The sequence below is a fragment of the Cryptomeria japonica genome, chromosome 3 (assembly GCF_030272615.1).
Source record: "Cryptomeria japonica chromosome 3, Sugi_1.0, whole genome shotgun sequence".
Taxonomy (NCBI): Eukaryota; Viridiplantae; Streptophyta; class Pinopsida; order Cupressales; family Cupressaceae; genus Cryptomeria; species Cryptomeria japonica.
Window position 1 is genome coordinate 846,690,528 of NC_081407.1, and position 11,513 is coordinate 846,702,040.

General features: G+C 36.3%; 1 protein-coding gene and 1 long non-coding RNA gene across 2 annotated transcripts; both read right to left on the reverse strand.

The window, feature by feature from the left end:
• Positions 1 to 257: 257 nt before the first annotated feature.
• LOC131033646 (uncharacterized) lies at positions 258 to 2,027 on the reverse strand. The gene is made up of 2 exons (XR_009103638.2): positions 1,192 to 2,027; positions 258 to 1,107 (listed from the first exon to the last, which is right to left on the reverse strand). It is a non-coding gene; the product is annotated as an uncharacterized LOC131033646 (long non-coding RNA).
• A 2,988-nt stretch (positions 2,028 to 5,015) lies between these two features.
• LOC131033645 (uncharacterized) lies at positions 5,016 to 10,061 on the reverse strand. The gene is made up of 4 exons (XM_057964914.2): positions 9,817 to 10,061; positions 7,023 to 8,901; positions 5,902 to 6,721; positions 5,016 to 5,749 (listed from the first exon to the last, which is right to left on the reverse strand). Exon 2 carries the CDS (start codon positions 8,351 to 8,353, stop codon positions 7,418 to 7,420), a length of 936 nt encoding a protein of 311 aa, XP_057820897.1. The 5' UTR covers positions 8,354 to 8,901; positions 9,817 to 10,061; the 3' UTR covers positions 5,016 to 5,749; positions 5,902 to 6,721; positions 7,023 to 7,417.
• Positions 10,062 to 11,513: the final 1,452 nt, after the last annotated feature.

Below are 11,513 nucleotides of genomic sequence, written 5' to 3' on the forward strand. Positions count from 1 at the left end.
ATACAAGCATAATTCTCAGACTTTGTTAAAGCAAGACCCCCTAGTTTTCTAGAAAAATGATATTCGCGGAAAAAATGCAAACTAAAATATACCCCTTATTGAACTAACATTAACTAAGCAAATGGTCTGCACCTTGCTTCACTAATAGTAATATCATCTAGTCTATTTTATCATTGAATGTTATACTTGATTTTTAAAATAAACATGCATAAAAAGATAGTTCCTAAGAGCCTAAATTGTGAATTACTTAGTGCACATTAAGGAAAATCACCCGAGTCAATTAGAAAAGGCTTCTGAATTCCAACTTTAGTCACTCCTGTTATCTGTTTCATCTTTCCCCCTATATAAATCGATTTTGTCTTATGCATTAAGAAAATTTGAACAGGTAAAAACTGAGACATCAATTTGTTGACTAACTTTGACTGATCTATTTTCAAATCACACACATATGGGGTTTACACAGCTGATGCAAAAGGAAACAATCAGCTCCATTTATTACATTTTACCCATGAATACATCTCTTTGTGTACATACCAGACAACAGCAACAAATGTAGCAGTCTGTCATTGACCCCATCCAACAACCAGCTCAAACTATTACATTTTATCCATGAATTCACCTCTTCGTGTTTGGTACATGGTAGACAACAGAGATTCAAGATATTAAAAGTAGCCATGGCGCCAAAAACTCATGCAAGAACTAAAAAAATCTTGTACATTTAACTGGCATCCAAGGCATTGAAAATGACATGAGCTTTAGCCTGTCTCTAGCCAGTATCATTATCAAAGAAGGTAACTTTGTTGACAGCAACCAATCCGAAAACAATGAAGAACACTGACGGGATAATTTCATGAAACAGTTTTTGAAAAATAAACAGATAATCATATGTATTTGAGGTTACCTCAAAAAACAGTAATGGCATACATTTCCGAAGAGCATTGCATTCATTATCACCTTTCTAAGCATTTGCTACATTCTTAACTAAGTTGCAAACTCCAGCAATATTCTCAAGACTGGGTCCATTGTGCTGGGTTGAAATGGAGTAAAACACAGAAGAATGTCTTTCTGTAATGTTGTAAGAAATCAAATTTTATCGGTAGGACAGCCCTGTCACCAATTCAAAACCACACATCACGTTTTGAACGGCTTGCCTGAGTGGTAATATTAATATTTGGATCCTTGCAAACTCACATGAATGATGAGCCCTTCTGACAATCAAGAGGCAAAAGACCTAGTTCGAACTCATCAATGTTGAGATATTCATCTGGGCTCAAGAAAGTAAACTCATATAAGTCAATTACATTTAAAATGTCTACTCTAAGATGATTCTCCCACAATAAACCAAAACTTTCTGCATGTCATGCAGTACTCTAAAGAATTGGATGAGGGTACACAAATGGAAGAAGAGTTGCTGGAAAGCATAACAAGAATAAGCATCTAACCATACAGTGAAGCCTCAAAAAGTAACATTAGTTTGGCCGACTGACTAGACCTCGTATCTGCACGCCTTACATTGCTACTTTAAAAAACAGACAATGTGGGAAGCTAAGATATAAAAAATTACAGAACGGGAGCTAACTTAAAGAATGAAAAATGTCTTTCTCCTGTGCATCTCCTAGATCTGGAACTATAATAATACCAAACCAAATAATAGCATTTATGTTCTTTTCTATTAAAACATTGATAGCAAAATTAATTTGGATAAAAACAAACTCAGATTATTTAGATCTTACAGTAAACGATTATTTTTGGAATGCAAGTTTAGCAAGCAGGTGGTTGAATCTTTTCTTCTCAAAATAAGTACAATTATGAAAATTGACCATTGAGAATTGCCAAACTGTTTTTAAACCTTTTGGAACTAATTTGCTTGGTAAGTATAATTTTGAGATAGAGAACAGAAATGTGAGACATGTCAAGTTCAGCAACACAAAGAAAACAGGATACACGCACACAATGAATCACATACTTTTTTTATTTACAGCTTATTACATTAATTTTATAGACTATTATTTTATTTACAGTTAATATCTTACCAAACTTGAAATCGAAGACTTAGAATTGATGATGCAATGTCAATTGTCAAATCTGACAAATCATAAATGTTAAAGATATATCAGAATGGTTTATATCATAGTTGCATTACTTGCTAATGCAGATTGAATGGCAAACAAAAAGTAAGATAGAATTCAATTACTTGGAATTTAATTTTAAAAACTAAGGAAAAAGCACTAACTTTTTAAAACTAGTATGGAGCAGTAGCCCCAACTAGTTGAGAGGCTACATGCACATTTATGGTACAAGCCATTTTTCATAATTTTACCACATACAACCAAACTCCAAATTCTTCAAAAAATGCAGTTTAAGGTTGACTTTTTTTCAGTTTTACATCTTTTTCCATAAATGGTAATTTTTGACAGGGGCTGACCCAAACAAGGACCAGAACTCAGCCTGGAGCAGTCCAGCATTCCTGGCAAACCGACCACCATAGTGAAAATCCATAGAACCATGTATTATTTAATTATATTAATTATAACGTAATATTTTATGGTGCTCATATTTAAATAATATAAATATTAACAATATAAAAAACAAAAGATAATGGAAAATTAGGAAGGCCAAGAAGCTGCTGCCAACGCTAAACTGTTGCAAGCTGTTAAACATAAAATGGGTGCTGTAGGTTGCATTTCTTGCAATATACAGTACAGCTTTCTATTTTAAACTGCCCTTCACGCAAAGAAACCAAACATACCTGAATAACTCTACCGTTTCTGACATCATATGATAGTCTCCTGTCTTTGATGATGATAGCACTAAACCTCATGCTCAAAAACCAAGCCTTTAATATTTTACTTTCTTTCTTTTTCAAATTAATTACTGCAGACTGCCAATCATTGTTAGTAACACTTATCCAATCTCACTCTCAAGGTTTCTGCAGTCTTCAGCCATTTCATGCAACAATTTTCTGCAATAATGCTAGTATTGTAATACTGACATTGGAGGTGCTCTGGGCACTAACCTTCCTTCACATCAATTGTGATCCAGATCCAGAATCTACCAATGCAACATCTGTCACAGCCTTGCCCAAAAGGTGGCAGCCTCCCAGGATGTGCCCCAGCTGCAATGGTGCAAATATCCCTATATTATGCCTTGTTAAATTCACTTTCCATTCAGAAAGTAATTCCAGTGAAGGAATTCATATTTCGTGCCTTGAGTTTTTTGAAAAGGCAAAGTCCTTAGATAGGAATCAGACTATGCAGACCCTGCCCAGTCCTCTATTTTATAGAGGTCAGTGCTAAAATTGGATGCCCTCATTGCTCATGTGAAAAGATTTTCTTTCTTGAGTGCATTAATTAGCAATGAGAAATACTTTAAAAATCCTGATCCAGTTTCACAGATTCCCAATCCTGATTAGATTTTTTAATTTACTTCCCTCTGTTCAGGGTAGAATAGCATCAAAATTTATTTTAACATCCGGTCTTTTTTCATGTTTGGTGGCAGAAACCATGGATTGTGCAGGGAAAATCAAAACCCTTGGTCATCTGCTACAATCAAAGAACTGTCGCTTCTACCAGATAACATACAAAGCATACCATGCCAGCCTTTCCCACCTAGAGTAATAGATCTTCACTTAAAGTCAGGTAATGACCAGCGAGAAAGAATAAAGAGGCTGTGCTGGAAATGAAGGTTCCCTTTCAGCAAAGTAGAGGTAAATAAGAAATCCTTCTCATATTTTAACAATTTGTCAAAATATTAAGGAAAAGCCCATTTCTGTCTGAGAGCCATGGCTGATCTTTATTCTGACTCTTATATTTGCTGTGTATGATAGTCTCCTCCAGCTGTGCTTTGGTTCTGCATATCATGTTGACTAGATAATTGATCTTGATGAATATACATTTTCAACAGAACTAGAGCCACCAAAGCTTGAAAATAAGATGCCATCAGAACAAGTAATATTATGAACAGAAGATCATACAGAGCTATAAACACCCCATTGAACATTTTTGATGTCATTGCCATTGAAGACCAAGTAAACCTCTATCTGCAGGCCCATTATCTTGCTCTACATGGTTTTCCATAACATAAGCTCCATTCAAATACCACCCCCTTAGCTAAATCTGGTTTTTCTATAAGATCTCATAAAACCTGGGATTTATCTGAATATAATAAAGGTGTATAGATTGCACACGTGATTTGTGTTGGATAGCCAATCGCTTTGGTAAAGAAAAACATTCATTTGATATTTGGTCAAAAATAAACATGCTGGATGCTAAAGGAATTTGTCCATATCCATTTTCCAATTGAAAAGGTTTCTACAGATAAAGTGCAAGGGCTTTGAACAGTCTGGAACTACAAAAATTAATTCAGCTGCACCTTCCTAGACATCACATCAACACATTAATCATCTAGGTGCGATCATGAGGCTTGCCCCATTGGTGCTGCTGATGATTGCACTTAAAAGTATAGCTTCAGATACAAAATGGTGTGGTGACGATAATAATGATGCCCAAGTAGTTCAAGATTTCATGGCACACTACTCTTCCATTGATTATCATTCCTGTGATCTGATCTTAATTGTTAATGCCAAAGCTTATTTTCCAAAGCAATGCAGCTGTTAATGTTGTTGATAGTTTATGTCCTTACAGTTTTTCTAACTTAAGTTTTCCTAAAATAACTATTGTTGATTTGCTGAAATGTTACCTCAAATAATGTTTTATTTTCCAATTTTTCACAATTTATTTTTTGATAGCATTGTGTATGAAAAGTGGCACATAATAATGCCAATGACTCCGTCATGCATATTTATCAATAATAATGAGTAAAGTCCTTTGAAATTTACTTTTTTGCTGATGAACGTTAGTTCAGGTAAAGCTTATGTTTGCAGGCTTGGGCTATCATTAAAGTTTGTGAAGAGCTTTGCAACCAGTTCAATTAGGATGTATATGTCGTTTCTAGAAAGTTCCTTGGAACAGTTTTGACAGCTACCTGACCTGGGTAATATCTTTTTAAATAAAATATAAACAAAAAAATTGATATTCCTTCACACGTTTCTTATAATTTGTCAATGGTGTCCTTGGCATGCACATATAGAAGACATCACTCGAATTCATGACATTGACAATTTAAATTACACCACATCAAAACCATAACCATTAGACAACTTCAAGACACATATTTTACCCACATGTAAAGCAATCACCTATAAGCCCTTACAGAATGAGCACGTCATGCTAATCAGGTTCTATAGCCTCCAGTACGCATTCTTGGATTTTTATTTTTTCTAATCAACATCTGAAAAACTGTTGTGAACCTTCACTCTAAAGAGCCATCTAGAAACAGCTAAACAGCTAAAGACCTAGGACTTATAAACATAATGCAAAATGAAACAACCTCGTCAATCTTCTGTCGAAGGATATTACATTATATCCATCAGCAGGACTCACAATGCACACTAGTAGGCATTGAAGCTAGTCCCTTATTGAAAGAACTAAGATTCAAGGCATTAAGTATCAAATGGTAGTTGACCTGCAACATATCTTACATTCATGGCATTATGTATTAAATGGTAGTCGACCTGTCTCTACTATCACTAGTATAACAAGGGTAGAACTTGCACCACGGGCTGACACCACTTTGCTTTTGAACTCCCTTCCAACATCCTTGACAACATTGAAGGACATTGTGGATGAAGTTTCACAATAACATACAGCATGTTGACGGTTTGTACCCAAAAGTTCGTGAAGGTGATAACCTGCATTTTAAATATAATTTAATGAGACAATTTAAACCTGCAGAATAGAAAAGCTTTGCATTCAATTTCTCTAACATGTTTTAGTATTGCTATACTGAAATTCAAGTTGCATACCCAAAAGTAGAGTCCCAACACAAACGGGAAAAGCATACCTTGTACCCGGGAGATGTGGCAATGCAATTGCCCTTGAATATAACGATGCTTTCTGTAATCCCTGCAGAGCTATATATTTGAAGGCGAAACTCCAGGAAGTAGACAGATTTTCCTGGAAAGCACCCTAAGTTTCCAAGCGAAACTCCAGGAAGTAGACAGATTTTCCTGGAAAGCACCCTAAGTACCTATGTCTAACCATGTAACCTACAGTTATATATTAGGTTAAGCCATTCACTTGAGAATCATAACAACCAGTCAAACACAGATCTCCTTTATATATCCCTTTCATTTTCCATACAAAAACTAGGAAATGTGGGGAGAGAGACTGTTAACTTCACAGAATGCTAGAAACAGGGTACGAGACAACTTACAAAAGGTTAAAGAACCAGGTGGTTGATAAAGGTAACTTGGCTTAAACCATGAAAGAACTTCCAAACTGAGCAAACAAAAGAGGCTATGCAAGTGGAGGAGAGCTCTACTCTATTGAGCTCTATTTTAAAAGATAGAAAGGTATGGAAGTATTTATGGAGAAATATAACAAGGGAACCGTCCAAAAACTTGACAGTTACTTCAAAGTAGAAAAGCCATGCAATGTCCAACAATTTCTTTCATTCAAAAACAGCAGCATGTCGGGCAAATTAAGAACACCAAAAGTGAGCATGTCTTTCCTCCTCATGTTTGCTAGAACTCTTCAGAGCTATCAAGCGGACGGAAATTTACAACAGGGTATGCCGAAATGTCATCCCACTTTACAGATATTGTACAACTGGAAATATATTGATCCTCCAGGCAATTGAGAACATTCATGCAATCCATGTCCTGTGAAAGGTTGATAGACCATCAGTCAACCAAAAGAACAACTGTAATTTTCTTTTGAACTAAAAGAAAATTCTGACTATTCATCTTTAAAATAATCAACATTGCAACTATCTATTTTAGTTTGGGATTCTGCCCCTTACAATTCTAAAGTTGCTTTCTTGTGTTAATGCAAATGTTGCATAATGTGTGTTTGGTGTGAGTAAACATCATCTGCAATAATTAAAAGGGGTTTCCTAGTAAAACAACCAAAAACATTACATCTAATTTTAATTTGTCATTAGAACAGAGAACAGGAGCGTACCTGAATAACTCCAGTACTGATCATGCAATCTGCATATACAACAGTCTTATGTCTTTGCTGAAGAGTGCTCTAACCACCTACTTGAAAGAAAATTTAATATTTTTTCTTTTTCTTTTTTTCTGTTTTTTTTTTTTTGGTTCTCTCTTTTTAAACTCTTGGCTGACATGTACCATACAATGGCAAAGAGCAGTGAAAAGTACCCTTCACTATCCTCATTCACAAGGCTTGGCAATCTGTACAAGTTGCAAGTCTAGTGACCTCATGTCACGGCTTCATGTTATGCACTCACTGTTACAACCTATTACCAGGGAGCATTGTTAATTATAGATTACTTGAGGCACCGTTACTGCACTTATCTACAACTATACAATTATCCATCTGAATCTTTCTTCTTATCAATCACCAAGATCCAGGTGTAAGATCCGCTTTAAATTCTTGGTGGCAGATGCAACATCTGCTACAAAGCCTTGTACAACTACAGGCGTCACTTCTCTTGAAGGAGAAGTAGGCACTGACCAGGATGATGTGCATAAAGCCTCAGTACTCAAGGCATCACTGAATTCGCTGCTTGTGGATGGCGGCTCCAAGGAAACACTTCTCATTTGTCGCATTGAAAATTTGGGAAATGGCAATGAGCTTGGTGGAGGGGAATTCGAGTATGCAGGCCCCGCCCAGTTCTCAGTTGGAGAGGGTGGTGGTGAGATTGAAGAGACCTCATTGCTCGTGTTTATTTCATAACTTGGATTAGGAGACTTTCTTTCTGACCTCTGTTTAGGAATGGGAACTGCTCTGCAATTCTGTGATCCAGTTTCCACAGGTTTCCAATCACAACCAGTTCTCTTTCTATTCATGGCAGAATGACACAAACTTCTGTTCTTCATATCCGATCTTGAAGTTCTTCCATTTTCATATTTTGATGGCCGAGGATGGCGTGGAAATACAAACCCTTGGTCGGTTGCTTGGATTGAAGAATCATTGCTTTCAAAGGATAATTTACAGGGAGTACTGTGCCATCTCCTCCCAGGCGATGTGACAGATCCTTCATGAAAAGTAACTGATGGAGTATATGAACGAAGAATTGGCTTCTCGTTTGGAAAAACTGGAGAAGATGAGCAACTCTTCTCGTGTTGGTGTAACTTACCTGGATTCGAAGAAAAACCTCTTTCAGAGCCATTAATTTTAGTATTCCTCTCTTGTTGCTGGGATGACTTAACTGCGGGATTTTCCCACTGTTTTTCACATTTATTCTGTGAATAGCATTCTGCCCCAATTAATCTATGGTTATGCGCATGGGCAAATTGATCTTGTGCAGGAAGAACAAGAGTTTCCATTGTTAAATATTAGCAACAGCTCGCACTGAGAGTTAAAGCCACGTAATCATCAAGTTCCTAACACGAAATACCTTGCCAGACCAGCAGCCTTTGTCACCACAAAAGGCAAATTAAACCAATGTCGAATCTCACAAACACATCCTATGGAACATGCCACTCCTATTGAACACGATGAAATTCCATTCATAGGCCCATTCTCTAACTGTTTGACATGTATGAACAATAAAATCCTTCGGCAAACTTTTTTCTTTGCAGCATTCCTCAAAGATCGCCAATACTCATTGAAGATCCTTTAAAAATTCCATCCACCTTTCCAGCGTTTCCGAACAAAGAATCGGAAGCTAAATCTGCCGAAAATCAATCTACCTTGCACTGAAATCCTTAAATTAAATCGGATCCCACAAATCCGGCCAACTCAACAGTTGAATTTGTGCTCTATAACAGTATTTTCACAAAGAATACATGATGACAGCAGAAAATTTGTCATACAAGACACAGAAATCTAAAATTTACATCTCCACTCGAACATGCGGGCAAATGCAAAGCTCCTGTAATATTTTTCGGGAGGAAAAAACGTCAGAAACTACGGTAACACTATTCAAGCGAAAACTACACTCCAGAAACATTTAAAAAATTTCCTTTATTTTTTACGAACACTAATACCATAAAGTCCATCCAATACGCCCACTTTTTTAGTTAAAGCTTTCGATCGGACTTAAATAAAGCTTTACACAACATACCGTCAAGTTACCAATTATTTACACTGACACATTCATCGAAAACCTACAAACCCTTGACTCCTAGAATCCAGGTTAATTTGGCTCCAAAACAAGTTTAAAAGATCATATAAACTCAAAATCAAACCAGATCTCATCACTTTCTTTTGTTTTCAATCAGTTTCAACACAACCTTCATTCAGCATGCCGTCAATTATTCACATTTTCCCCCGATCGTCAATTCCTACAAGCCCTCCACTCCTTACACTGACACATTCATCGAAAACCTACAAACCCTTGACTCCAAGAATCCAGGTTAATTTGGCTCAAGCTCATATAAACTCAAAACTCAAACCAGATGTCGTCACTTTCTTTTGTTTTCAATCAGTTTCTCCACTCCTTAAATCCAGCCTCGTCCAACACAAGAACACACTAAATCGTTCATAGAACACATTCAAGCCCAACTTAACGTCAAAATATAGTAAAATACTGATAAAAGACATCCGCCCTACCGTTGTCCCAAAAACAACAATGCTCGTTCAAACAAATTTAACCCAGTTTAATCCCAAAATGCACTATAACGCTCAAAACCTACAAATCTACCCTAAGTTTCTTCCATAACACACCAAAACGCTTTAAAAAAAGCACCCAAAACCAGAAGAATACAAACAAAATGTTGTTCGGTGCATCCGCTCAATACAACAAAATAAATCATCCATACATGACCAAAAAATTCAGAAAACTCACAGAAGCATCGCAAGTGATTCCGCTTGTCGAGATAAAAGCTATTATCACACAAGCTCCTCGATTTCTTCCCCTCCTGCGATCGCTAATGGACCTCCCTGCGCCCTCCTAAATCCCTTGCAAGCTAACTTGCGGACGTGAAATACAATACATTGCGCTAAATCGCGTTCAACAGATCCGTTTGCAGGGTGGGGCCCGCTGGCTGGTGTAGAGACCGGTGACATGAAAGCTAAGAAATCATCAACCGACACGTGTGGTTCTAAAGCTCAGACATTATTAAAAAGCATACCGGGAAACCGAAAAGCCAATAGTATTAAATTTTACTTCGTTACGAAAAAGGTAAACGCGGGGCAGCCAAGTTTGACGGGAACGGTAAAGTGTTGACCCCACTCTTAGTAGTTGACAACCTGACGTCCATTGACTGAAAGTACGCTTATAGCGGCATCGAATATTCCGTCTCGATCCAGAGATTTTGTTCTTGGTGGTGTGAGCTATACATTTGGGTGTTTTTCTTTTCAATATGGGTCTATAGAATGCACCACTATTATAGCCAGAATTATTATAGGGCCGATGTATTCTATCAGTTTTATAGATGTCGTTGAAAAAGAATGGCATTTTATTATGGAATGTTCAGCATACAAAGATATACATACAAGTTATGAGGACATCTTGAACATTGACAATTTAAGCATATTATTCCACGGGGCAAAGTTGAGTTGTATAAGACCAAATCTAAGAGGATGTTGCAAGTTGTACAAGTCTTTCAGTTCCCTATTTCTGGTGGTTGTGTGTTGTTCTTGGATCACATAGACTGCTTTAACCTGGTGGACATTATTATTAGAATCTTTCGTTCATCCATTCATTTATTCTAAGAAAAGAGATCAAATTAATCGGTAAACCTTTAAAAAAAGGTAAAAATCTAACTTGAGAAGTTGAAGAAGATCAAAGTTAAAAAAGAAAGAGAAAGATTAAATAGATGTAAGTGAATACAATCAAATATTTGAATGTAAAGATGTTATAAAGATTAAATAGATGTAAGTGAATACAATCAAATATTTGAATGTAAAGATGTTATAGTGTTTATATTCTTATTAAGGAGTTTATTTGTCTAATTAAATGAAAAAATGGACGACAATAAGATTGTGAAAGGAGTTATCTCTTGTTATATGACGTCTTTATAGCACTTGAATTTAATGGCAGAAGCTAAACTGGCTCTAAAACAGCCAAATCGTACATTGTGTTATTGACTGCTTGGAAAATCGCAACCGTAGCTTGCAAAATCAATGGTGTATAACGTGTGACTAACTTTCATGTTATGCACTTTTTGTGCAAACGTACTATGTTTTTGGACCCAGAATAGCTGCATCCGAATATAATAGGGTTATACAATTGCATTGACTTCAATTTCTCTTATATATTTTTAATTTGTCCTTCTCTTTTTTTGAAGCATTGTGTTATTTTTTTCGTGTCTCATCCTTATGCTCATTGCACATGCTTCTTCCCTTCTCTCCTCCCACCCTTTAAATCACCTTGAGTCAAGCTATGTGTGCAACTTACAATTCTACATCTCCTAACATTCTCTAACATGGTGATGATAGTGATGATGGATCATGGAGTGTGATCTGAAATATTGATGTAAAAAAAATACACACAATCAAATCTAGAAGCAAATGTGTATATCATAGCGAGTGAAAAAATGT